The 27,570-nt window shown below is 38.3% G+C and overlaps 1 protein-coding gene across 2 annotated transcripts in view; it reads left to right on the plus strand.

Annotated features, from left to right (window-relative positions):
* The first annotated feature begins 311 nt into the window (after positions 1-311).
* The window catches only part of WDR35 (WD repeat domain 35), a 46,186-nt gene continuing 18,927 nt past the window's right edge, over positions 312-27,570 (plus strand). The window contains exons 1-13 of one of the 2 annotated variants that reach the window (XM_071548297.1): positions 312-420; positions 940-1,057; positions 2,229-2,300; positions 4,195-4,287; positions 5,660-5,788; positions 6,008-6,141; positions 7,428-7,593; positions 7,690-7,829; positions 10,571-10,696; positions 13,865-14,050; positions 15,226-15,258; positions 17,217-17,277; positions 26,589-26,733. In XM_071548297.1, the coding sequence (XP_071404398.1) occupies positions 397-420; positions 940-1,057; positions 2,229-2,300; positions 4,195-4,287; positions 5,660-5,788; positions 6,008-6,141; positions 7,428-7,593; positions 7,690-7,829; positions 10,571-10,696; positions 13,865-14,050; positions 15,226-15,258; positions 17,217-17,277; positions 26,589-26,733 (1,427 nt within the window). In that variant the 5' untranslated portion in view covers positions 312-396. The remainder of the gene's footprint in view (positions 421-939; positions 1,058-2,228; positions 2,301-4,194; positions 4,288-5,659; positions 5,789-6,007; positions 6,142-7,427; positions 7,594-7,689; positions 7,830-10,570; positions 10,697-13,864; positions 14,051-15,225; positions 15,259-17,216; positions 17,278-26,588; positions 26,734-27,570) is intronic. The other variant, XM_071548298.1, reaches the window with a different exon arrangement.

Here is a 27,570-nt window from a genome sequence, read left to right on the forward strand (position 1 = left end):
GCCGGGCACTCCGGTCAGTGGCTGTGCCAGCCTTACCCCACGGCCCCTCCGCTCACGGCCCTCCGGCCCCACCGCCCAGGCCCCTCCCGGTTCCTGCCCCGGCCCCTCCCCGGCCCCTCCCAGTCCTTCCCCGGCCCCTCCCGGTTCCCGCCTGGTCCCCTCCCAGTCCTTCCCCGGCCCCTCCCGGTTCCCGCCTCAGCCCCTCCCGGTTCCCGCCTCAGCCCCTCCCGGTTCCCGCCCCGCGGGATCCCCTTCCCGGCGCCGGGGCGGGCCCAGCCTGAAAATGGCGCCCGCACTCCCCCCCGGAAGTGGCGCCATTTCCGCCGCCGTTGCCGGGGAGACGCGGCCGCGCTGCCGGGAGGGCCGGCCCGGGCCGGCGCCGTTCGCCCCGCAGGGATGTTCATCTACCTGTGCAAGAAGGTGCTGCTGGGCACGGGGGACACGCGGGGACACTTCTGGGGGAGAGGGAGCTCCCGGGGGCCGGGAGCACGGAGCTCGCGGGGCGCTGAGGGACGTGGTGCGGCTCTGCCCCAGGGCTCTGCCCCAGCCCCGCTGTTTCCCTCGGCCTGGGCTTGGGGACTTGGCGTTCCTTTGGCCTCCGGTGTTCCAGCTGCCCCAGCAGCGCCGCAGCCGCTCCCCCGGGAGGCTTTGGACGCGGCTGGAGAGCAGAGCCCCGCACTGTGACCTCTCACACCCACCTGCCCTGCCCCGCACGCCTTTGGAGATGTCCCGATGTTGTTTTTTACCGCATGTGTTCAGTTTCTCGAGCGGCGCAGCTTCGATAGTGCTTGTGCTTCTGTTTCTACTTTTGCAGGCACTGCGGTTAATAGAAATAAATTTATGTCGTGTGCTATCGTAGGTGTCTTTGAGGTGTTGGAGTATGTGAAATAAAACGTGGTTCTTGCAACTGTGCATTGACACAAAACACTTCTTTTTCAGATTGCAATTCCCGGGAATGTTCGTTTAAAATGTATTTCCTGGAATAAGGATCAAGGTTTCATAGCCTGTGGTGGAGAGGATGGATTGCTGCAAGTTCTAAAATTAGAAACACAAACAGGTAAATGAGTGTTTTTAAAATTTATTTATTTAAAGAACAAAACCCACCACACTTCAGACCACACAACTTCTTCCACTAGTTACTTGTTGATATGTCACAAGGTTTAAATCTGTACCTGGCTAGTTATGTATTTGCACTAAGATCAAATTCTTTCATTAATTTTTCTCCAGCTGGTCTTGCATGATGGACATGCAATTTGTCTGCCTATTCTATTTGCTGAAGTTTTCTTCAGTGCTTCTTTTTTCAGGACATATCTTTCATTCATGTTCTTTTTGTGTACTTTCCATTTATTTTGGAACTTTTTCATAATTTCTTGAACTTTGTTTGAACACTGTCTTCCATCTTATTACTTTTAGGGAGAGGTCTCTGTATTTTCTTTTAAATAAATATGTTTCAAGAAAAGTGAAATCTGTGTTCAAAATTTTTTAAACTTTTTACCTGAATGTAACAAAGTGTGATAACCATTGACTGGAGCACAAGTGCTGTGGGGAGAGGCTGAGGGAGCTGGGGGTGTTTAGCCTGGAGAAGAGGAGGCTCAGAGGTGACCTCAGAGGTGACCTCAGAACTGTCTAGAACTCCCTGAAGGGAAGTTCTGGCCAGGTGGGGGTTGGTCTCTTCTCCCAGGCACTCAGCAATAGGACAAGGGGGCACGATGGGCTCAAGCTCTGCCAGGGGAAATTTAAGTTGGAGAGCAGAAAAAAATTCTTTACAGAGAGAGTGCTCAGGCATTGGAATGGGCTGCCCAGAGAGGTGGTGGATTCCCCATCCCTGGAGGTTTTTAAACAGATTGGATGTGGCACTGAGTGCCATGATCTGGTAAAGGGACTGGAGTTGGACCAAGGGTTGGACTCGATGATCTCGGAGGTCTTTTCCAACCCAATCAATTCTATGATTCTGTGATTCTATGATGTTCTTGTGGGGGATTTTCTTTATTTTATTGGTTTTTTCCCTGAAAAACTGCTAGACCATAAAGCATGTATGAGTTTGGGTGACAGATGCCAACAATGAACATGTTGAGCCTGATGGGTGGAAAATTCATCCTGCCTTTACCATTGACATACTTTTAGGTGATTTATTGATGTAACTAGTGATGAGAGCTGCAGTATTCATAGACACAGTAATATGTATGTTTCATTAGCTTTATTTTTACATGATTTTTATTAATCTTTAGATGAAGCCAAAATAAAGGGACTGGCAGCTCCCAGCAATGTTTCTCTGAATCAAAGTCTAAAAGGTCACAGTGGTAAGTGTATTGGGGCATTTAATCTACTCTTGGTTAGAATAAAAAGATGCAAGCTTTTGTGAAGCTGATAGAGTAATTTTGGTATAACTTTTTAGTGTAAGCCTGAAATAAAGGTTGTCAGTGTTCAGCTTGGGTATGTATTTTGCCAAGTTGTCTGATGAAAGACCCACAGTAAATTTTTCATGATCTGTAATTGTATCACTGGTTGAGAATCAGTTCTCCTGCCTGATTTTGTGTGTGTTGTGCTGTGTGTCCTGCACAGACCAAGCTTTGCTCTGCCTGGTACAATTTCCACTTTGCTTATGGATTTTGCAAGGTTAAGTCTGAACTTTGACATTATGGCCTAACTTGTGTTTTGTATTACTTCAATTTTTTCTTTTTCCAAATTATTTGGGCCCCATTCATTATCTTGAGAAGGAAATACTGGTTTCTATTTAAGTGGGTGATGCTGTTGTATGTGTTACATGTCAGAGGGACTTTATTATTTTTGCTTTTGGGTTATTTTTAATTGTTCAGTGTTACTTTTTGTCTCTGACAAGGATGGATAATCTGGAAGTGCTACTCAGTTTCATGGGACAGGAATATATTTTTAAATATTTACATAAACAATCTTGATACTTTTGCTTCTGTATATTTGTTCACATACTGCCCTGATAGATGACAGATAAAGAATGCTTTATAGAAAAAGAGATAAACTGATGGGGAGTTGATGCTGCAATTGTTGAGTTAAAAAAAACAACTAAAAAAACCAAACCCCCCAATTTTCTCTCACACTGTATATATAAAATTTTAAATTCCCTGTGGTAGAGTAAAATCTGAAATGAGACTAAAAGCCTTCTTAAACATTTTTTTCTGGTGATTCATACTTGGATATGTCTGTTTAGTTTGTTTTTATAGCATCTGTGAGATTTGTCTGTGTCTTATGGCAACTTTACATTTTCTTCTGAAGAAATCAAAATTAGTTCAGTAAACCTTTTCTCTGTCTTAAATGTGTCTTAATTTTCCCTTTATTGACAAATCACAGAATGTGCAGTATAGTTTACAGGCAAAGCTTATCACACAGACAATGGGTGTGATGAGAATGCTAAAAATCCTTGCATTATTTGAAGAAATTGACTCTTTATGAGGATTTGCATTTGGAATCTCCCAAGAGTCAGGTTATTTTAGGGACCTGGTTAAATAGGATTGAAAGAAATGGATGGGGAGGAATTGATTTAGAGGATACTGGGAATGGATGTTTTCATTTCCGAAACAGATCACTGTTAATTGTCAAAAATCCATGACATTCAGGACATCTTTGATTGCATTTGTTGATAAAATTTTGACTGAAATACTGGAAAATAGAAAGGATACAGAGTAAAATGGGTGACTAAGTGAGGGCATGAAAAAAGTGTGATGCAGCTTCATATCTGGTATAGACCTGATGAAATAAGGATTCAAGTCAAGTCAGATATTTATGAGTAAGATCCCATATGAGACTTGAGGGTCTGAAGGAATTGTGTGTAGAGTGTTCTTGGTAATTGAGAAGGAGATTTTGTTTTAAAAGTGCATCACTAGTGAGGCTAAAACTAATAAGAGGAAGAAATAACCAAAAATTCCTATGACAGTGGGCATTTGTCAGTGTCCCAGACTATTAGAGGTGGTCAGAAACCACAATAGTTTGGGGTTTGTGTACAGAAGCAACATTGTGAGCAGGATTTGGAGAGGATGTAACTCAAGTGGGTGAATACAGAAGCAAAAGGAACTGTTGAGCAGAATTTTGAAAGAATACAAATAAATCAAAGTCAGTCAGAAGTGCAACTTTCTGAAAAGCTCCAGGTTGATTGAATTGGATGTTGTGTTTTTTATTAACTTACTGAAGTAATGTCAATAAAAAATTTGTGTCACTTCCCAGGTTTTGTGCAGGTTGTGACATGGAATGAACAGTACCAAAAACTTACTACCAGTGATCAAAATGGCCTCATCATTGTGTGGATGTTGTATGAAGGTATTCTGTGGGATAAACTTGAGATAATGTTCCATGTTATGAGAAATACTTTTTAACCCCTGAGCAATTTGTACAATTATTTTTCAGAATTTTTATTTTGCAGATTGTTAAACTCAAAATAGTTTTAAAACAGTTTCTGAGTTTTTATTGTGACACTTGTCTACATTTTTTTATAGTGTCACATGTGAAAAGACATTTGTCCTGCAGAGCTACCTTAGGAGAACATATCAGTTCTCGGCCATGTGCTAAACTGCTGTAAATTTCTTCTCTCTGTTACTTTATTCTCCTGGAGAAAAATAATATATTGTGCATCAAGCATGAACATATTGATAGAACTACAAGAACTTAGAACCCTGCTTAGAGCATCCATAAAAACAATCTTTAGAAATGTTTAATTAAGGCAGTAGACTAATATGAGTAACCAGTGTATTACTGTAATTATATTTTATTGCTCTTGACCTTTTCACACATACATGTACTACTTTGGTACATTTGAATTGATCTGAGAGCCAGCAAACCTCACAGTCAAGTAACCACTTCCCACAACATATGGGAAAAAAGAAAATAAAGGGGTTTCTTTTTCTCTTGGAAATTTTAGTTTAGTGAGAAATGGAAACAAATAAAATTTCAGCTCATCTTCTGATTTCAGGAATAGAGAATATAACTCAATTAGTCTTTCTGCCTGATATGTGGTGGCTACTGTCATATAAATAATCTCCTAGTTTAGGAAAATAATCAGTAAATTACTTACTACCAATTTCTAGAAAAGGTGGTTGTTCCCTCTAGTAATGTTTCCTAGTGTGTTCCTGTCAGTTCTGAAATTACTTAAGCACAGAGTTCTTCCTCTAAGGCCCCTCTTGGTCTTTGGCTCCCCTGTCCAATTCCTCCTTTGTCAGTGTTCATTTCAGAAATAACCTGCTCACATCTGAACACTGTATTTCACAATAATTATGTCTGTATCTTCTGGGGGACACTGTAGCATAGTCTTACTAGACTTTTCCTGAAAAGGCAGAATGTTCTTTCCAAAGAATGGTTCCATTCCAAAACTTACTTTTTTATATATTGTGTTGCAGAATCACATGTAACTTACCGTGTCAAGTTTACTTATAAGCACCATTCTCAGGTTTCTGCAGTTCATTGAGCACCTAACTTGATTTCCTGGAAACTTTTATAAACTGCATTATGTTTTACTTGTGTTTTTTTAAAACAACTGAGGAATTCATATGGTGAAGAAATGTCATTACCATGCCATTTACATATCTTTTTAATTGAGAGTAATTTTACTCTGAGTTCAGTGATTAGTGTGTACCTTGAATCCTCTAGAGAATTATCAGATCAGAGTGTAATTCACTTTCTCATTCACTACTAACAGGTGCTTGGTATGAAGAGATGATTAACAACAGAAATAAATCAGTTGTTCGAAGCATGAGCTGGAATGCTGATGGACAAAAGATTTGTATTGTGTATGAAGATGGAGCTGTGATTGTTGGATCAGTGGATGGTAAAATTTAATCTCTACTAATTGTTGTGCTATTACACAGCTTTTGTTTGCAGTGTTATGTACACAGTGGCCCTGTTTCTTTAGGTAAATACAATTAATAGTTACTTACTAATTCTTGCTTTGACTTTCTTTAACTGTTCTAGTGTTTACATTGGTTACTTGCATCCTGTTTTTAATTTTGTGGTGTATTCATTAGTACAATTCAATGTTCTGTTACAGGCAATCGCATCTGGGGGAAAGACTTGAAAGGTTTCCACCTGTGTCACGTGGCCTGGTCCTCTGATAGCAAAGTTTTACTCTTTGGAATGGCAAATGGAGAGGTTCACATTTATGACAACCAGGGAAATTTTATTGTAAGTTCATAATGGTATGATTAAGGTATTAATTTCAACAGGCATAAAAGCTTAGTTTCTCTTAATTTATTTCATGTTTGTTTATTTAGTAGCTGGGCTTCAGCACTGAGAACTGGGCAATGTCTTGTGCACAGAGCTTTTATTCACGAGTTCTGCAGCTTTTTATTATAATTATTTCTTTTTTGATATCTCATCAACTAATGCCTTTTTCCCTTGCAATAGTTACTGAAAGTGTAAAAGTAGGAATGGTCATACTAAAGAAATGAAATTAAGCTCTTCAGCACATCTAAAAATCTTTTTCTTTTTGAAGATGTTTGTGATGATAGAACAGATTTAATTTTTTTAGCTGTTGTTTTTAGTTCCTATCATTATTTGGACGACATAATGCTGGCTTAAAGGATATTGAGTTCTTACAGCTTCTGCTTCTTAAAGTACTAGCATGGTTTTAGAAAGAAGCAGTAGTGTATTTTCCTATTGCTCCTGTTATTCCTTATTACATAAGGAGTATTGTGCTTTAGAGAAAACCTGGTAGTGAGTGGGAAAATGAAAGGAGATATCTATAGTATAGTGTTAAATTCCTACAACTTAGATTTATTTATTTATTTGGTTATTTTTATCTACTTGTAATATTGGAATGTGACTATGACAGAATACTAAATAGAAGTAAAACACTGATTTTAAAAACAGCGTATTTGGGCCCAGATTCTTAACTTTCAGGTGCTTAATATGGTGAATTTTTTCCTCCTTTACCTTACCTACCTAAGAAAGTGTCTGTTACCCTTCCCATTTCCTTTTCTTTAACCTCCCACTCTATCTTTCTTCCCACTGTGTGAGTCATGGCTTCCAACTGCTACAAATTACTGAAATTCTTTAAATAATTTGTTGTCGCTTTCCCTACCACATCAACAATATGTATGGCTGTGCTCACTTTCCCCCTCTCTCCCACAGCTTACATGGTATCCCTCTTTGAATTGATTTTGTAAAAAAGCCCTTACCTGTGTTACCAGGCATTCAGGGCAAATAATTGCAAAAGTTATGGCACGAAAATGCCAACATTAAGGTACTTCTTTGTAGTTGAAATTATGCATTTTCATTATGTCTGATGCAGCTTTGATATTATAAGGAAGTTTTTTAAACCTGTGAAATTCTGAGAACTTGAAAATTTTTCTTGGGACAGGAAAAGAATTTTGCTTAGACAAGTGGTCTTTTGCAAGGTGTTAGTGGAGATACAGATTATTCTTTAAATAGCATGTTGTACATGACTTTAATTAACCATTCTCATCTAGGTGAAAATGAAGCTGAGTTGCCTGGCGAACTTAACTGGAGCATTCAGTATTGCTGGGATACACTGGTATCACGGCACCCAAGGCTATGTGGAGCCCAACTGTCCTTGCCTTGCTGTCTGCTATGACAATGGAAGATGCCAGATAATGAGGGATGAGTATGACTACAGTAGGTACAGAATGTGGGGTGCGAGTTACTGAGTTGCTCCTGACCCAAAATGTCCACTTGTTTTGATGTTCTTAATGTTTATTCCTTAAAAACTAGATCCTGTTTTGATTGACGCTGGTATGAATGTAGTGAGTATTCAGTGGAACCCCTGTGGAAGTGTATTGGCAGTGGCAGGCTCCCTACAAGGAACTTCTCAAGATGTCAACATTGTGCAGTTCTATACTCCCTTTGGTGAGGTAAAAACATTTGATATGTTTAAGTAGTTTAAATCTTTTAGGTTTGTTTTTTTTAAAAAAATCTTATTATGTATTGTCTATATGGTCATTACTGGTAGAATTTGGATGCCAGAATGCAGGTGTTTAATCTGTTCGTGTTGCCAGATATCTGGGATATCCATATAGATCTGGGAAGATGACACAGGACCAAGTACCCTTTTAGAACAGCGAGATAGTGGCCAGCACGAAAATCCAAGTGCATCTCAGAAAACACTAAATGATGGGATCTGTTTGGTATCCAACTTGGAACACCTGACTCAGATACCTGAGCTCAGACTAAATAAGCAATTTGAAGCTTAGGCGGCAGTCAAGATGTCAATATCTGTGTAACAAATCCAGAAGTACTTTTCTTTCTACACTGGCTGTGTATGAGACCCAGACACCTCTGTATTAGGAGCTTAAATACAGCAGTGAGTGCTCCCTTCTGTTTTTATGGAATCAGCACAGCTGAGAAAACGGCATCCATTATCAGTAAAAGCAATGGCTTAGAAACCCCAGAGAAGGTAAACTGTTTCTAATCTTCTTCATTTGGCTGTTTGGGGTATTGTTTTGTAAAATTTTTTTTTTACATCCTGTCTTTTTTATAGTATGTTAAATGTTTGATAGTTGAGAGACAACTTTCCAATATATTTTTGTTTATGGTGCTATTCTTGCCTTACTGGGTAATTTCAGGTAATTTCCCTTTCTCTCCTAGTAATATATCTGGAAATCAGTAAGTTGGTGTTATGTCAGAGTGTGAGCAAGTTTGTCCCTTGTGCAGGCAAAGTATTGGCCAGGTCTGAGCTGTGCTGTGAAAGGGGATAAGATGCAACATCAGCTGTAGGGGTTTCCTTAGCTGACTGCATTTAATGGAACTAAAGGTTTTGACAATAATGTTACATCTCTAGTTATGTCCTTCAGCTTAACTGAAACTGGTGTTGCAGATTTTGTAGTTAGTGTTTAGAAGTACATTCTTTAGGTTTTAGAATTGTTTTGTTCTAGTTCTGGCACTCAGATATGGACTTAACTTTTTGAAAGATGGTATTTTTTGTGAATAAAATGTGACCAGTTGTCTCGGTTTGAGGGGAAAAACCAAAATGTTTTACCCACAAGCAGGGGAGGGGCCTCCTCCACAATAATCACACCACTCTTTATCAAATTTAAGAAAAGGAATTTTAATACAAGAAGGATAACTGCTATATATATATATATATATATATATATATATATATGTAAACAGACTAGTGCAACCCACTTCCCCAACACCATAAGAGAAAAAAAAAAACAACAACGAAACCCAGCAGGTTTTCCTCCGGGAGAAAAGGTTATACTTAAGTGTCCTTGTCACAGCCCGGCTGGCTGCAGAGTGAGTTTCAGTCCCTCTCCAGCGAAACAGACGAGCAGCGGGCTTTCAGATGGACTCAGTCTCTTCCCCTGTGTTCCCCGTCCAAGAAGCAGAAAAGTACGAGCAACCAGCAGCAAATCCAAGGCAGGCAGCAGCACGGCAGGAAAAAGTAGTCCGAAGTAGGCAGCGGCAAGACAGCCAGGGAAAACCCCAGCAGTAACCAGCAGGGCAGCCTGCCTCCTTGGAGCCCCCACTCCCCCGTTCCGCCGAGCCAAGACTGAGGAGAGTATCAAAAAAGAAAACCAAAAGAGACAAACCTGCCCCCACCCCAGCGATCACAGTTAACTGCTTCTTTTGTTAACCGCTGGCCTGGGCAGTTAAGTGGCAGGGGAGAGAATTTACATAATAATCCCAAACTTCAACACCAGTATTTTGACTTGGTATTTGCATCTGATCAGAGGCACAAAATGGGAACTGAACTGTGTAAGTTCATTCATAGCAGTTTCTCCAGGCTCGAAGTTATGCTCTCAAAAGGAAAGTTAGATCTGAGCATGTATCAGTATTCTACTCAGCAAAAGGTTATATTTGTTTAAAGCCTAAGATTATTCAAAATCTTACAGTAGATTGTGTATCCTTTATTACATACATCTATATTATTTGCAAGCAAAAAGGTACAAATAAATTCTCTATGAGACTAAGGTTATCATTTTTGAAAACATTTTTTTCCATTTGTTTCCTTCATTCAACTCCAAATTCTTCAGCAAAATAAAGGTATTAAAAGAGATGGAAAGTGTATTATCTGCCTTTTTTAAACTCTTTTTGAAAAGGAATAGAGAAGAGGAAAACATCTGTTGCCTCTGTGTACCTATGCAGCTAATTAATTATATGCTCTTAACAGAGAATAGTGGTATGTTTTTATTTGTTTAAACTATCAGCTGTAGTTCAGGGTGTTTTACATCAACTCACTAATGCACTTCCAATATCATTGAAACTTCTGAGGCATGTGAGGATTGATACTATTGTGTTTTAGTGTGACTGAAGTTATGAAGGTGATTCAGATTACCAGCCAAAGGAAAAAAATGCTTTACTGTCATTCTCCATCTGCTCTTTATCTTTGTAAGCTTGAACTATCACTGAGTCCTGGTTTTCTTTTCTCTCTGAAAAAACCCCGAAACCAAACCAGAGGCAAAAGAAGACTTTATGATATTGCATGTTAAATATTTCCCTTGTTTGCAGATGTGTGGCAATTTAAGAGTCATTATGGGGTACTCTTAAGATCTGTGTGTTTTTTCATCCACTATCAAAACTTGTTTCTGTATTTTAGAGTGGTTTTGCTGTGATAAATTCAAATGGTTTTTCTTTCCTTGTTTTAACCAAGCATTTGCGTACACTGAAAGTCCCTGGCAAACAAATATCCTCTTTGTCTTGGGAGGGAGGTGGACTGAAAATTGCACTGGCTGTCGACTCGTACATCTATTTTGCAAACATCCGTCCACACTACAAGGTATGTAGTAATGTGGCATTAATTGTATTAATAAGTTGCCTGTTAATTATTCACTTTCTGAATGGGCTGAAAAAAGTAGTTTGGTTTAATATATATCTATCAGTGCTTTACTTATGATTACTGCCTGACCAACACTACTGATCTGAAGTTTTAGTGAAGTAGGAGTGTCTGTCTTGGTGATAGAATGACTTACCCATTGCTTCTACAATGAATTTGTGATTTTATTTTCATAATAAGGAAATTTATGCATTTTTAATATTAACAGAGAATTGGACACAAGTGTAAATTTGGCAGTATTTGAGGCTGCCATGTAGGTTGTATTGCTGTTTATTGCTCTTGGGTCAACCATGCTGGGCTGAGTGATACGATGGGAATTGTTTGAGCCTTTTACTGTCAGCTTTTGTGGTGGTGAATTATTAGTTTGAACCAGAAGAGTTGTGTAGAAACCTGAACAGTAGAAATGAGTGTAACCTGACAGATATGCTTCCTACTTATATTTAAATTCCCAATGTACTTTTCACAAGTGTGTACTCACAGCTAATTTGAAGTAATGTTTTTATCTTGGCTGCCATCTGGATTTTTCTTTTGTTTGTGGATTTTTTTTTGAGAGAGTTAAGACTATTTCACTTAAATTTACAGTTTACCAAAAAATAGCAATTATTGTCAAATATACACTATTGTATATTTTTTTCTCCAGCACAGGATATGCTCTTTAATCATCAGTGTGTAACCACTGTGATTAAAGAGAGAATGCAATGTGAGGAACATACTGCAGACATATTGAAATGTATTGTTCCACTTGTGAAAAAGCTTTGGTCAGGGAGTTATAAACACAAATCTGCTAGGAAGGAATCTTAACTAGTTTGTTGTAAATCTGCTGGAAAAGACTTTGGAAATTTGAGTTGGAAATTAGTCTTGCAGGAAATGCTACCTAATGTTTATTTTGGGAAATGTGTAACAGCTGGAACACAGGCTCGTTGCTTTTTGTTAAACTCAGCAGTATCTATGAGACCATGTGTATTTCAGGTTTCTGGCACAGTTTGCAAATAATTATTTTGGAAAACTTAGTTTTAGAAACTGCATGTGTAAGGTTTTTTTTGTCTCAGTTGTGGAAAAAGATGCATTCAAATTAATTTATTTCTGCAGCAAATAAACTCTTGATGTGTGGGTAGTATACTCAGTTTCAATGTTAAATATTTTTATTGGTGAGTGATAGATGTTTTCCTTCAGTAAATAACACACATGTTCTGATTATATCAGTAACTCCCTTTTGGGAAGTAGATATTCTAAAAGGTGACAGTCATTAAAGTGGAGTGATTCAAAGCTGTCATTAACTTGGACTGGATTGGAATTAATGACCTGGAGATGAAGTGTTAGTATCACATTACTGCTCCACTGAATAAAGTGATTTCCTGTATTTTTCAAGTATGACTGTAATAAGAGACAGAGGGTTCTAAATTAATATGGTAGTGAAAACTATGAATTTAGCTGATCTTTTTTTAAACTATTCATAGTTTCATGGTATCTTTTTGGAGCTGTAATACTAATTTATAGTCTACAGCTGTAGTTACGTGTGTTCTGGTGTATATTACCTTGTAGAAGTCTACATTCCACCCTGGAGAAATGTCATCATCCAGCATTCTGGGGTCCTTTACCACTTCTTCAAATCAGTTTTACATTTGACAAACATGATTTACAGTTTACAGACTTTTTGGCTCATAACTTACTCCTTCCATATACATTTTGCATGTTCAAAATAGTGTAAGTTCTAGTTTGCATCTTTGGGAAGGATCCTGTGTGTATTGCACTCAGTTGTCAAAAACTGCTTTTATTCCAATCCCTTTCATTTTCTTCCTATATCCAAAATGAGCTTGCAAAGTGATTTTCTTGCAACTCCAACTGATAAGACCAAGTAGGTTATTATCAGTTGGGTAATCTTCATTTACATGCCTGTTCCTTCTCTGAAAGATAATAAACGAATATGACACAACTTCCCTGGCTAAAAACATGATGACTGTCCAGTGTGCTGTATTTATCCATGTCCACCTCATTTCATTATTCATTTCTTTACATCTCCACCTTGTGTGAAAGCTCAGTTTACTGATTTATGATTCCCAGAATCATGAGGCTTTCTAGATCTGCCCAGTTCTGGTTCCTTGGCTCTACTGCACAGCATTGTGTTTGAATTTCCAAAGAATTCAACACTGCTTGAGTGAAAACCTTTGGGCTCTGGTAATTTATTGCCATTCAGTTTAGAGATCTATTCTAGAAGACCTTCTGCTGATACTTTAGTTTATTGTCTTGGGTTCATTTCCTGTGGACTGTGGGAACCTCTCTGGCCAGCACTCAAACAAGCTTTTTCTTCTCTTCTTTCTCTAGGAGATGCTGATGCAGAGAATTCTATTAGTTTTTCTACAATTGCATCATCATTTCTAAGTAGTTTGCTTCATATCTTTTTTATTTGACAGCTTCACCTCCTCTCTCAGATATTTTCTAATTCTGCTGTATTAGAAAAGGTTTTCCGTATTAAATTCTATAGTTTAAATCAGATGAATGCAATAAAGGGCATCTTTCTATGGATATTCCATTTCTCTTGCCTTTTTGCCCTTTCTCCTACTGCTTATAATTACATTCTTCTGGGAGGAAGAGAGGGTTTTTCTCATGTTACTAATGTGAAAGGGGTGATGTGAGTTATTACGGTGCCCTCCTATAATTGCTTATTGTTGTCTGCTTCAGGAGCTGCACTGTTTGAGGTGTTTATTTTATTTCATTGGGGAAGTGAACTTTGGGTTTCCAAGTCAGTAGTCATAGAGCAAGCATGTTCATAGCAAAACCCATCATCCCCAGTGGCTGTTTCTGTGTATCTGCTGAAGAAGCAAGAAACAAGGGGAAGTGAGATCTTGTCACATTTTGGGGTTGATCCTCCAAGTCTCAGATTACTCTGCGTGGTGGGAAAGCTTCTTTTGCCAGTTTAAGATTATGCCAATACCTTACTACAGGAGCTGTGTTCACATTCTTTTAATAAATCAGTCTGTCACCTGACAGCTAAAAAATATTGAATACTGATTATGTACACTAAATAAACCCTTTTTGTCATAGCTGTGAACAGTTTCTTACTGAATTCTTGTTATCTCTGACCAGTTTTATCAAACTTGTCTTTCCTGGCAGTGGGGTTACTGCTCCAATACGATTGTCTATGCCTATACCCGACCTGACCGCCCGGAGTGCTGTGTAGTCTTTTGGGACACAAAAAACAATGAGAAGTATGTGAAATATGTCAAGAGCCTTATTTCCATAACAACTTATGGAGACTTCTGTGTTTTAGCAACTAAAGCAGATGAAAATCAACCTCAGGTAAAGCCTGTCTTTTAATTTTCAGTTGAAATGTTCTGTTGCAGATGTCAGTGCCTTACAGCCAGAATAAGATTAAATGTAAAAATCTGAGTCTGGCTTAGACTTGTCAGTTGTCATTTGACAGAATGGCACTTGAATGGGCAGTTAAATGCCTCCCTGACATCCGATCCCGTCAGATCTCGGAAGCTCAGCAGGGTCAGCTCCGGATTAGTACTTGGATGGGAGACCTTCTGGGAAATGCCGGGTGCTGTAGGTTCTAGTCCTGAGGACTTCACTGGCACTGTCCAAGCTCGCTCGGCCGTGGCAGATGAACCTCAGGACTGAAACGGTGGGATCAGTTCTGCGCACGCTGAGCCTCACCTAAAATCCACTGCGCAGGCTGGAAGGGCACACCCACGTGGGGACAGCCCTTCCCAAATCTTCGTTCGTGAAGCTGAGCCCACACACACCACACTTGAATGGGCTAAGTGTTTAAAAACAAAGAACCCCAACAAACAACACAGTAACTGGTTAACTGCCTCTACAGTTTTACTCCTTGTAGCCATTAGTAACATAATAAAAACTGCAGCCTTTCAAATTAGTGTTTCTTCAGAAATATGTAGAAGAGTTCTCCAGAGACAAGCTAAAAGCAGAAGAGCATCAGAATGGTAATGAATATTTCATCAGTCAGAAATGGAGAAAAAAAAGGGCAATTTCTTAGGTTATATAAATTACACATAACTACGGCCATGCCACCCTGACGCCCAATCCCGTCAGATCTTGGAAGCTCAGCAGGATCAGGCCCTGTTAGTACTGGGTGGGAGATCTCCTGGGAATACCGGGGGCTGTAGGCTCTAATCCTGAGGACTTCACTGTCACCGTCCAAGCTGACTCGGCTGTGGCAGATGAACCTGAGGAGTTAAAGGGTGGGGCCAGTTCTGCACACGCTGTGCCTCACCTAAAAAATCCTCTGCACAGGCTCGAAGGACACACCCATGTGGGGAGAGCCCTTCCCAAATCTTCGTTTGCAAAGCCAACCCATGATGGTGATAAATTACATAAACTGCTCTGTTTGTTAATTTATTTTAGTGATAAATGACACAATAAATGTATCCTTTGGCTAACTGTTAAGTGGTTTTTCTTACTGCATTCACTTCTGATTTTTTTTCTATATCACTTGTGTATTGCTTACAAAGGAGGAGCATGAGGCAGAGTCATTTGGTGCAATGGTAAAAAACCCACCAATCATGCTTTAATGCTGCTTGGCTTCATTGTGCAATAAATGGTGTACTGTCATATGGACTGAAAATATGGTATACCTGGCCAAAAACATTTGGTGAAGCTGAGTGTAATATTATGAGGTTTTTCTGGATTGTATTTTTAAAATAGGAAATAAACATTATAGTGTAACTTTCTTGAACATAAATAAGAAATTCAATTTTAGCATCTGAAAATTACAGACAATAAGGATCTTTCAGTTGTTTTGAAATGGCTCCAGTGTAATTATTAACACTGTGAGGGGCCAGCTTTTAGGAAATGAAGTCCACAAGTTTATGGGTAGTACTTCATTAGAGTTGCTTTCTGAAAAACAGATTTATTTTACAAGAGATTTGCTGATGGGGCAAAAAGGACTAATTTCAGCAGGACCCTTTTAAAGGCATTGCAAGTGGATTGTGAGTGTCAGTAAGTTAGGAAGGACTTAATGTTGATATCCATAGTAAGGCTGGATAAATCAGGACAATGCCCCAGCACCACCCTGGGTAGGTCGTACAGCCTCTGTCTTGGATACTGTTACTCCTTCACCCTTTGTCATGCTCTGAGTTGGAGTCTCAGAGATAACTACAGGGCATAATATAAACATGATGGAAATCACAAAGCCCAGTGTGGTTTCCTACAGAGGTGAAGGCTCTGTATGTTTTTTCTGGAAAAGAGAAATTTGAGAATGCTGATGGAGAGTTTAACTCATGAGCAAAGCATTAAAAATACTATTTTTGTGAGGTGCGTATTGGTGGCAGAACCAGAAAAAATAAACTATTTAATGAAAAGAAATCCTTGTTCAGATCTTTTTCTTTGAAAGAGTGAAGTTCATACAGTAGCTGAAAAGCTAAATTGAGCTGTTCTCATGTGATTAATAAGCTGTCAATCTGTCATTTCAAAGGGGTAAGCTGTACAGTTGCTCTAGTCTGCTACCATGATTACATGAATTGTTCAGGAGGTGAAAGAACTATGAGAAACTAATTATATTTCATTTCTTGGAGAGTCAGGGTAACAGCTCTTAGACAATTCAAGTTTTGGTAGCCATGTATATTTTATTTATTTATTTTTAAAGTTTTATTTTAAGTCTAAGGATTTGACAGTAAAAGTTGCTCCTTAATTTCCGCAACTGTAATTCAAGACATTTCCCTATGCAATCATCATTAAGCTACTTAAATCTTGATTTAGGTCTGGAGAAGTAAATACATCAGCCTCAACAAGGAGGCATTGGCATCTAGTCAATTTTTATTTATTTCCATGTCCCTGAATTCAAGAGCCCAATCTGGGGTACCTGTGCTATCAAAGCCTTCTCAAGCAGGATTACAAGGAGGGCAAAACTAAGGAAACTCCTCAGTTTTGTAGTACCTGTGATACTGCAGGGCAAAGGGGGAGCCTTATCACATTTCTCCCCACACTGTTACCCTCTTAGAGGTTCAAGGAGATGGAGGTCTGCAAAGGATAGAACAAAGGTCCTACCTTGTGGGAGTTTTTTAGGTTATCTTTTGCATGAATAGCTGATGAGAGTTAAGTCTCTGAGTCACTGGTGTACATGCTCATAGATAATGCAGCACAGTGTTGCCTCAGCATCAGGTGACACACTGGCTCTCTTGCTCATGTCTTGTCTGTGGACTGTGCTGGTGGTACATCCTATCTGTTGTATTTTGTCTGGTAGATTTGCTCCCCTGCTTAAAGCACCTGGTCATTTTCCTGTTTTGTGCTTGTTCTTCCTTCATGGTGCTAATTGGCAAATAGCTCATTACTCTTATGCTGCTCTGTATTTCCTGCAGTTGTGGTCCCTCTGTTTTCTGTTGCTGATCAGCATTAAACTGTGTGACATATGGGTTATGAGATGCACCTTCCCAGAAAACCTTGTGCAGGTTACTAATTTACAAAAAATATGGTAGTAATGACCCTTGCTTTTACTTCCATACAGTATGTGCTGGTTCTCTGCAATTCTATTGGCACGCCCTTGGACCCAAAATACATTGATATTGGTAAGCAACTTGCACTAGTCCTATTCTGTTGGGTTTTTTCTAGGTCTTTTAGTTAATTTCTTATGCAAGTCTCTTGTTCAACAATGTAATCAGTGTGCTAACACCCCTTGCATCCAAGTGGTGTGATCTTCTGTTCTATACCTAGTTGTAACTATGATTTTATATTGGCTTCTCACTTCTGCTTGAAATCTCCCTAAGTAAAAGAAACAAGTAATCAGGAGTTGCCATGTTGTGAACTGTAATTTGTGTTGCAAATAACATGTTAATTACTCTGTTAATAAAAATAATGGTTTATAAAACCATCATATTCCTAAAATTTGCTACACTTAAACTGATTCTTGCAGTCAATACAAACTATTGAGAATTTTTAAAAATTTTTACTTTTCATTTTTTTTTAATGGATGTTTTTAGTGACTCAGATTTTCTTTCACAATAGGGGTAATTCAACTCCTTTTAAGAAAATGTACTTTGAAGTGGGTCCCATTTATCAGAGCAAGTGAAATAATTTGATCTGGACTTTCATTTAAAAATAACTTGTTGCTGCTTCCCAAATATCTTGAAGATCAATTTCTTGTGTTTTAGTGTTGATAATATATTTCCCTTATCTTCCTTACAACTGTTTTATCTAAATAGTTTCAGATTATAAATTAAAATTCAATTAAAACCCCCCAGTGGATTATAAAGTGGATTATAACAGAAGTATGAAAATACCCCCAAATCCTAGGGCTGATTTTCAGGCTTTTGCTGCTGCGTTTGCTGCAGGTGTGGTACAGAACGTTGCCAAATAATTGCAAACCACTGTTTTCTGTAGTTTTGCTTGAGAATAAAAATCATTGATTTTTTCCCTTTAAATAGATGAGGGAAATGTGGGCAAACTGACAAATTAATCTGCTTTTTGATTAATGAATCCTCTTTTGTTTGTTCTGATTTTTGCTTTACTTTTAGTTTGTTATCCAGAGAGATCTGAATTTGGATTTGGAACAGACACTCTGAACCCCATTTGCAGTTTTCTTTTTGAAGCTTGATTCATTGATTCACTCTTCTGTTATGTTGAAAGGTTAAATAATTTGTAATGAAGATTTAGAAAAAATGTTTATTTGCTTTTGAATGAGAGGGATATCTAGTTATTTAAATGAAAAGTATATAGTTATTTTTAGTTGTTAGAACCTCTTAGCAAAATGATGGTAAGTGGAAGGGGTATTTGGCAGTGGACATCTAATATGACCCCACTGTGTTAGAAGGGTGGGGTGCCCTGTACCTCTGCTGTGGTCAGTCATGCAGCACTTCCTGAGCACACTGAAATCCTTAGGGGGAAGAAGAATCTCTGCATGCCACGTTAGAGGAGCACAGCAATACTGGAACAGGGTATGGATAAAACAATTTTTTATTGTAAACCTGGAAGAATCCTCCTCTCTCATTTTATTAGTGTAAAGGTATCCACTTAATATGTGCATGTAGTTTTGGAATTTTTGTGCTCTGATTCTGTAGAAATCACGTTGAATTTAGAAAGAAACCAAACCAAAATCTTTTCCTTGCTGTCCCAAAAAGGGGTGTAGCTGTTTTGTCACAGGAAACCTCAGAGGTTTTTTGATGTAAATTGCCTTCTAGACCCATTGTTTCATCCTCTCTGCAAAGTAAAACTCTTCTGTCTAAATTAATGTAATTAGAGAAATTAGTTCCAAGCCACAGTGCTAATATTTGGTATTAATATAAACAGCCATTCTATCTGATAAAAGGTGGGAAAAGTGTCCAGCGAAGTTTTGCTTAGATAGAAATGTTAAGGTAAGTAAGGTGAAGAACTATTAGACAAGGAATTAACAACAACTCACTGAGGAATTTAGGTAGGGAAAAACAAATCAACCAAAAACTAGAAATAGTTGAGATAATAAAGGTTATTTTTTTCCTTAAACAGTGCTTCTAAACATTTTTATTCTTTATTATATATTAACCACGTTTGTAAGTCTGTGTCATTTGCTAATGTTCAGTTTTTCAGTGATAGCAGCAAGAAATCAACTGAGATATATATATATATATCTCAGTTGATTTCTTGCTGCATATATATATATATATATATATATATGCATTTATGGTGAAATTCATGTCTTATATTGTAGATCATAATTAAAATGAAAAGTATATTGTGCTGATGAATTTGATTACTTTGTCCTATGGAATGTCTATGAAATATTGTGGAAGTTTTTAGTCTTGTAACTTCAGTTTGTGTTCATTTGCTGCCTTTCACAACAGGGGTGGCATTTCAGAATCTTAAGGAATGAAGTGTCCAGGAAATTCAATACCAAGAATTTTGTAATGGATGGAGGGGGAAAAAAAACCCCAACCAACCAACCCCACCAAAAAACATTCCACCTGCTGAAAAAAAAAGCCTAAACCCCAAACCTGAGCACTGAAGGGTGATGATGTGGTGGGTGTGATAGTGGTGTGAGTTGCGTGTCTGTTGTGTCCCCCCTGTCCTGTCTCCATACACTGTGTGTGCCCACAAGTTTCCGGGACATAATTGGCAGGTGGGAGGACAATTCAGGGACTTAGAGGGAGTAGTTTGTCTCATTTTTACAGTTGACATCTAAAATATGTTCAGTGAATCATCCATAATGGGGTCTTTTTCCTCTCCTCTGGGTACAAAAGCCCAGGGCAGCCAGCTCGTCTCTGTCAGAGACGTCTAAAATTAGGTGAAATGAATCCCACTCAGACAGTCAAAATTAGCTTTACATGGACACTTCTACCTCTGCATGTAAACTCTTTGCTTTGCATTTTTCTACTGTTCTGTTTATGTGAGCTCTCTGAATATATCTGTGATAGTTTTATTTATATTATGAACAAAGGTATTCATTTCTTTATGATTCCCCCATTATGACCCATCTCCTACAGCTGCCTGTACACAAGAAAAGAATCTTCTCCAGTGACTGAAAGCAGTTAGAAAGAAATGCTATTTAATTAAAAAATGCTGCTGTTATTCCAACTGTGTTTGAATTGTGCTGAAGAGATGAAATGATCTGGGAAAAGTCTCTCTTCCTTTAGCACAACTGAGCTTTCTGCAGTCTCCTGCTGTTTCCTCCAATGTCAGAGGACCAGTAGATTTGCAAAGCTCTTCCCTAATGTGAGTTCACTTGTGAAAACACTGGGCATTATAGACTTCAGCCTCACAGAAGGGCACATACCAGAGGTTGAGAATATTTGCATTTTTGAATCCTGAAAAATTTGTGTAGCCTCAGTAGTTCAAGGATTACAAACAAGTCTTTCATTGCTGTTTAGCAAACACAGCCAAAGATTCAACCTTTTTTTTTTCAATATATGCATCCTGTATGACTCGTTTAAAACTTGCCTACTAAACTTACAGAAGGGATTGAAGGTGAAAAGCAAACTCCTTTAAATACAACAGTTTTGGAACACATTGTGCTGGTTTCATCAGAGTTACTTTCCCTTTATTGTAATTTTTGAAGATACAGCTTTACAGAACAATTTGAAATATTTATATCATAAGGTCAGTTTGTGTGAGGGGTTGACAGCTGTACATAATCATGGTCTTGCTGTACAGTATATCATGCTGTTTATCACAGTTGGGGCTTCTTGGCAGAAGGAAGTGTAATTGTTTCAGTTTGACAGCATGTTGAACTTAAGCAGCTGTCTGGTCTTGCTGAGGTCAATAGAGAGAGAAGACCTTGTAAAACCTTAAGGACAAAAGACTTTTCCAAAAGTTCATTTAAGATTCCATAGGTACATAATTTCCTAACAAAATCATTATCTTTTTGTCCTGTTTATAATTGAGAAAAGTCAGCATTAAATCAATTTTTAGGTCAGAGTAATCATTAATAATTTAAGATATAACAGTACAAAAGTAAAATTAACATATTTGTTGCTCATGATAACTGGAGGAGTATTATTGACTTATGAATGTATTATGTTTGTTAAATTCTTTTTATTCCTCTCCTTTCTACTATTACAGTCTTTCAAGTTATTTTCTTCTAGTAAAGGAATAAATTGTTTCATTAAGTTCTGTTCATAAAATAATTTGCTTTGGTAACTTTTATTTCGAACTCTTCTACTCGTTTCAGTCTTCTAAGTGCCATCTTTCAGAGTGGCTTAAATAAACTTATATTGTTACTTTATTGATTTTCATAAATGCTTATGAAAAATTATTTCCCAAGCTGTAGGATGTCCTCGACAGCCCACTTGATATGTGTGCTCCTACCTGTTCTTGACTGGGTGCTCTTCACTGCCATGAGTCTAAACTATGTTTTTTGACTGTCTATAATTACTGCAATTTGAACACACACCACCTTTGTTTTTTAACATACTGGCCTTTGCTGGAACAGCAATCACCCGGTGCTCTACTGAGCATAAAGGGTTTATTCCTCCTTGAGGCTTTGGTGCCTTGCAGGCCTCTTAGGCGAAGCCTCTTGGGCTTTGTCCCGGCAGGAAATTGATAGTAGAGAAACAAGATTGCTCATTTAAGGATGCTAAGTAGCTGACAGAGTATTTGAATAATGCATCTGAGAATGTGTGTTAAGGCACAAATTGTACGAATTGTCAATTTATAACATTTTATAATGTTTCAACAAAGTGCTATTAATCTCCTAATGAATTGTGACATTGTGCAATGTTTGATTCACCCCCAGGAGATGCAAATCTTACATTGTTGGGCTCTAAGCCAGTAGTTCAAAAAAGGCTCAAAAGAAGAAGTGCTTATTTCCTATATTCTGTTGAATTTTTAATTATGTCATTAGTTTTCTAATGCCTCTGCTAACGATGACAAAAAAGGATTAATCAGTCATTATCTGATGAAGGGCCATCACTTCAGCTTTCTTTAGACATTGATGGATAGTTAAACTCTCAGGCTGTTCCTGGTATTGCTTTTTATTTTGTCCAAAGGCATTTTTCTTCCTGTGCTTCCTGTGCTTTGTGCTTGAGGTTCTTCACAATAGCTCATGTTTGCTAGCCCATAAATTAATCTTTTCTTCATTGTCTGGCATTATTGCATTCCATCCTACTCTGGTACAAAAATTAACCAACACAGTTTCTTCTCTGCTTATTTCACAGGCTCACAGGCTTTTTGTCAAAGTCCTTTGATGAATAACTAAATATAAACTACAGAAAGTTAAATATCTTGTTATATAATATCTCTTTAATGGAAACACAACAGATGGTATCTGTTAAGAAAAGGTCACTCAGGCTGGATTATATCATCTTCTTATGTGTGCTTAGAAGCACTGACACAGTGAAGTGTTGAGTTATCTCAAGTGTTTGCCCGTGCCCAGTGAAACTCACACAACAACCTCACCAACATACAGGTGGATTAAAGGTAGAGAGCTGGAGTCATGCCCAGGTGTCTTGCCTCTCTCCTGGATGCCTTAAGAAGGGTGACTGAGCGACATGTGAAACAGTACTTGCATTGCTGTTACTTAAAGTTGAACCTTTTAATGTAAATTATAACTGTTTTTGAGTATTTCTTTGTGTTCTATAAACTGTGGTTGTTCATGAGTTGTCCCACATGCAGTTCAGTTGTCCCAGCTGCTGTCTGACATTTTCTTCTATTTGTGAGCCAACACTTCTAGAGACATTTGAGTCAAGCTCTAAAATTAGGTAGATTTTCTTGATTATACCAAATTTGTTCCAGTTTCTCAGGAACAGCCTGTATCAGACTTGTATGAAAACAAGAGTTTAGTATTGTGTCTGTCTGTCAAATTGTTTCCTTTCCATCAGATTTAGGTGGGATGACTTGCCTTTCTTGTGTTTGTGTATCCTATTTTTTATACTAGAAAGTGTCTCAGCTTTTTCATGTAGCACAGTAATGGAGTCATGCATTAAGTTTGTTTTCCATTTACTATTTTTACAAGAAGATTAGACATGAAAGCAGGTGTTTTCTAACAGTTTTGAAGTGAAATGGAGTGTGTGTGGATGAAATGCAGACATTGTAGAAGGTTAGTTGAGATTTCCTGGATATCTAAGAAGTAAAGTTTCTTTCCTTCAGGGAGGAGGTTTTATGAAAGAACAGTGAAGAGAAATGAGGTGAGAAGAGAAAGAAGGTCCAGAAAAAAATTAAAGGGCAGTTGTTTCACATGTTGGAGTTGTTTAATACTTTTCAGTATTTGATCACTGAAAAGTAGGACACCTGTTTAAATGTTTTTCATACATATTTTCAAGGTCTGAAAATTAAGTATTGTCTTAATACTAAACCTGGCTTTCTGCAGAATCAGCAGGAAGAGCTAGATCTCATAAGTCCACATTTAGCATAGAAAGCTGCTATGCAGTGGAAGTGCTGAGCAGAGGACTGTCCAAATCTCTTGCCTCCTTTGGACTTCAGGTGGTTGCATTTCTGTCTGCTTAATAGTCAGAGCACAGATTCTGTGAAGGGCACTGATGCTCAAGTGAGCAGCACTGGCTGCTATGACCAACACTGCTGTATAAGATGATAATACTTTCCTTCACTAAAGGAAACTAAGTAGTTAAACCAGCTGCCTCAAAATCTAGATCTTCTTCAGCCTGAGGGGATTGAAATGAGCATCTTTCCTTTCCTAGGAAAGGAATAATCCCATTTCTTCCTTCTTTGTCCCAGCAACAGCCCAAATTTGGGGTGGCTGGGGGCATCTTTCTCTCGTGTTGAATCTATGCTGTTATGCAGTCAAGAAGGAGAACATTTTGGGAGCAGAGTGTAGCTCAGTGTGGAAGGCTCTGCAGTGAGAAGATGGACTAGAATACTTTCAGTTGGAGGGGACTGACAGTGACCATCCAGTTCAAGACCACGCCAGGGCTGACCAAAAGCATTTTGCTAAGGGCATTGTCCAAATGCCTTTTAAACACTGACAGGCTTGGGGAACTGACCACGTCTCTAGGAAGCCTGTTCCAGTGTGTGGCTGGCTACCTTCTCTGTAAAGAAGTGTTTCATAGTGTCCAGTCTACACTAGGATTTTAATTTCTTTTTCTACAGATTTTTCTGTTTATACTTTTCTGTTTTCTTGTTCAATGGCAGACCAGTATAAAATGCTGAAGCAATTCTAGAGAAAAATCACATCATACTTTTATGCAATTAAGTTATACAGGCAGTTTTTTTAAGTCCTCACTTCCCACATGTGGATACTGCTCTTCCAGATGTGATTTTGAATGGGTCTCATCCTGATGATTGTGTCTGTGTGTTGAGTATCCCTCTCCCTGCAATTTCACATTTGGCTTAAATCCAGTCATCGTTGAGCCTGCTGTTGCAAAGAAGGGAAGGCTCTGCCCTTCATGCTGGCTGCTCATTCCTGCCTGCTCCAGAATTTGTGATTTTCCTTTAATCCAACTTAAACTAATCTTTTATTTATTTAATTTTGAGGTACGTTAGATGAGTGAACTGATCCAACTTACTCTGTGGTCAAGCTCCTGCCAGAGCTGATATAAAAGAAGTGGCAGGGAAATGTGTCATGGGTTGGTGTGTGTGTGTTTTTTGACAGTCACAGTCAGTTTAAGTCTTAGGCATGTTTATAAAATGCCTAACTGATTGCATTCCCCTGGATAAAGCATGGATGCTTTGCCATCTTGTTTGTGGATCACAACAGAGCTTATGTGAACATCCTATTTCCAGATTTGGGGTATTACAAGCTGTGCACAAATGAGTAAGTTTAGGCTCTGTAGAAGCTGTAGGTCCAGTGGGTGAGTGTGAGGAATGTCCATGGCTTTCAGATGTGGGGCTGGTTTAGCATTGAGCTGAACTACAAGTGCTTAAATGACTAAGTTGAGTCCAAATATGTGGCTTAATACAAAAATTTAGTGATTTGAGCAAACTTTATTCCCTCACAGGTCAGGTGATTGTGATATTTCATTTTTAAAGGATAAAAGCATGGTTTTTACAGCACATATGGCTGCACGTTAATAAAAGAATAGAGCAAATACATAGAATTTATTAATGCTGTTGATGAAAAAGGAGACTGTATCCTTCAGTTTGGATGTGACTAATTATTGAATGTGTTATAAGAACATGAAATACACTGAGTTGCATATAATGTAAACAACTGTGCTGCTCACATGTTAAGCATCATCACTAAGCCTTCTTACCCAGTACTTACATTTTTACTAAAAAGTATTCTGCAGCCATCGGGTAGCTTATATAATCCTCTTGGTTTCAAAGAAATAAAATCTGTTCAACCAATCTTCCCCCATCTGTCTCTTGTAGCACTGCTCTCCTTTCTGGCAGGCTTATAGCTCCCTCCAGAGTTCTGTTCTGTGCTAAAACACAGGAAGAAAAAAAAAGATTCACGGTAAAAGAATTGTATTTTGTGCTCACATCATGTTATCTGTATTGACTCATTGTTCCCCTACCAGACTGGGCTATACAATTCTTTTGAATTTGCTTGGGGTTTTTTGGTAGCAGAATGTTTTACTTTCAGAATTTGACGACATCAGGGGATTTATTTACCGGGTTTCTTCATTTTTCTATGCCTTCTTATGTGCATTCACTGGTTTTCAGAAAGATGAAAGATTGAAAAAGGGAAAAAAGCCTCAATATAGCCAAGATAGTGTATTATAAAGAATACTGTAATGGTTTGAGTGCATTTTTTTGTTTGTTTTTGTTATTTTTTTTGTTCACTGAGCATGGACAGCAGGAATGAGATACTCAATTTATGCACATACTCTTAAGTGGGCTTAGGGCTGAAGTAAAGAAGATACCCTGTATTCCTACAGTGTAATCTTTGGCTGTAATAAAGTAAGACCAAGCATACACTCTGCTAAATATTTAATTTTCTGCCATTCACTTAAAGAAGGGGTATTTGGCCCAGCTGTTAACTAAGATACAAGCAGCATTTCTAGGTCTTGTCTAACTTAAAATGTATGAACTGTTTTAAAGTGGTGCTAAGCGAAGAATCTCATCTAGATTTTCAAATTTTGAGTAGCCCTCCTTTTAATTATATTTGGATAAATACAAATATGTCAGATATGCACATATTTTATAGATCTAGTTAAAGAGACTCAAGATGTTCCTGGACTGGTCATTAATCTTAAAGTTTGCCTGTATGTATTTGAAGTTTTCTGCATTAATGCATGGAAATTTGTTGAAATTATAGGGATAAAAGTGTTAATTTTAAAATCAGAACTCGTAAAGAATTTCTCTGTTCTTCTGGACAAGGCCCCAAGGCCCCTGTGAAACTTCTTAGCAGTTAATGAAAACTGCTGCTAGGTTGTGTGTGTGTGTGGTGGTTTTGTTGATTTTTGCCTTTAACATAGGGAAATACAGTTTCATCCATCTTGGAAAACATTTACAAATTAGCATCTTCTCCAGTGCTTGCCACTCTAATTTTGCAACCCTTTGGGTTTCATAACAGAGCCGTTGTTTGTCACGATGACCAAAACACATGTGATAGCAGCTTCCAGAGAAGCGTTTTACATCTGGCAGTATCGTGTGGCCAAGAAGCTCACAGCAATGGAAATCAATCAGGTAGCACGGACCAGGAAAGAAGGCAGAGAAAGGTTTGTCTTCAGGCTTTGTCATTTTTCTTCCTTTGCTCTGGTGTCATTGATAAAGGTGGATTCTCCCATGCCTAAAATATAAACTCGTCTTCTCATTTTTCCAGTCAGATTTGTTGACTTGTAGGCTTGTAAGATTAACTACTAGTTTTCATAACAAATGTGTGCTTGTTATCCAAATCTCTTTGACTTTTTCACATTAGTTCCTGTTCAGTGTCTCCATTTGCTCTCTGCATGCTTCCCTTAAGGAACTGTGTGACTTGATGCCTTTTTACCCCTCCCTTTTTCTCCTCCATGCTCTTGGTTTCCAGGCAGCCATATTCCCTCTGATAACTTTAACTGCTTCTCATGTGTCAGTGCCTGTAAGAACATAGTCTGTCCAGCTGGTTCCTCTCTTAATACACTTGTGCCTGACTGTGGCTTTGACAACTAATCCTGTATGGACTTTTATCCTCTCAAACTAAACAAGCCAAAGTCAACATCATTCTGCCTCCAGAATATTTCCTTCCCAGGTGCTCACTTGTGGCATTAACTTTTCTGTCACCCCCACAAGCTTGCAACTTTGTTATGGTTTTCTTTTGTGTTATTTTGTGTGTTCTTTCCATAGACATGCTGTAAAATCTTCCTATAAATCTACCATCTCCTGTCACCATATGTCTATAATAATAATTATTTGTACATGGTGTAATAACATACATTGTTGTAGGACCTGAGTGTCCTAGCCTTGAACAAGATTGTAAATTTGGTAGAAATATAGGGAAAAAAAGTAAATAGTTGTAATTCAGCCTTAATGACAATTTTAGCATTCTAAAATCTTTCCCAGTGCTACTTTTTAAGGCA

This window comes from Pithys albifrons, chromosome 2 (assembly GCF_047495875.1).
Source record: "Pithys albifrons albifrons isolate INPA30051 chromosome 2, PitAlb_v1, whole genome shotgun sequence".
Lineage (NCBI taxonomy): Eukaryota > Metazoa > Chordata > Aves > Passeriformes > Thamnophilidae > Pithys > Pithys albifrons.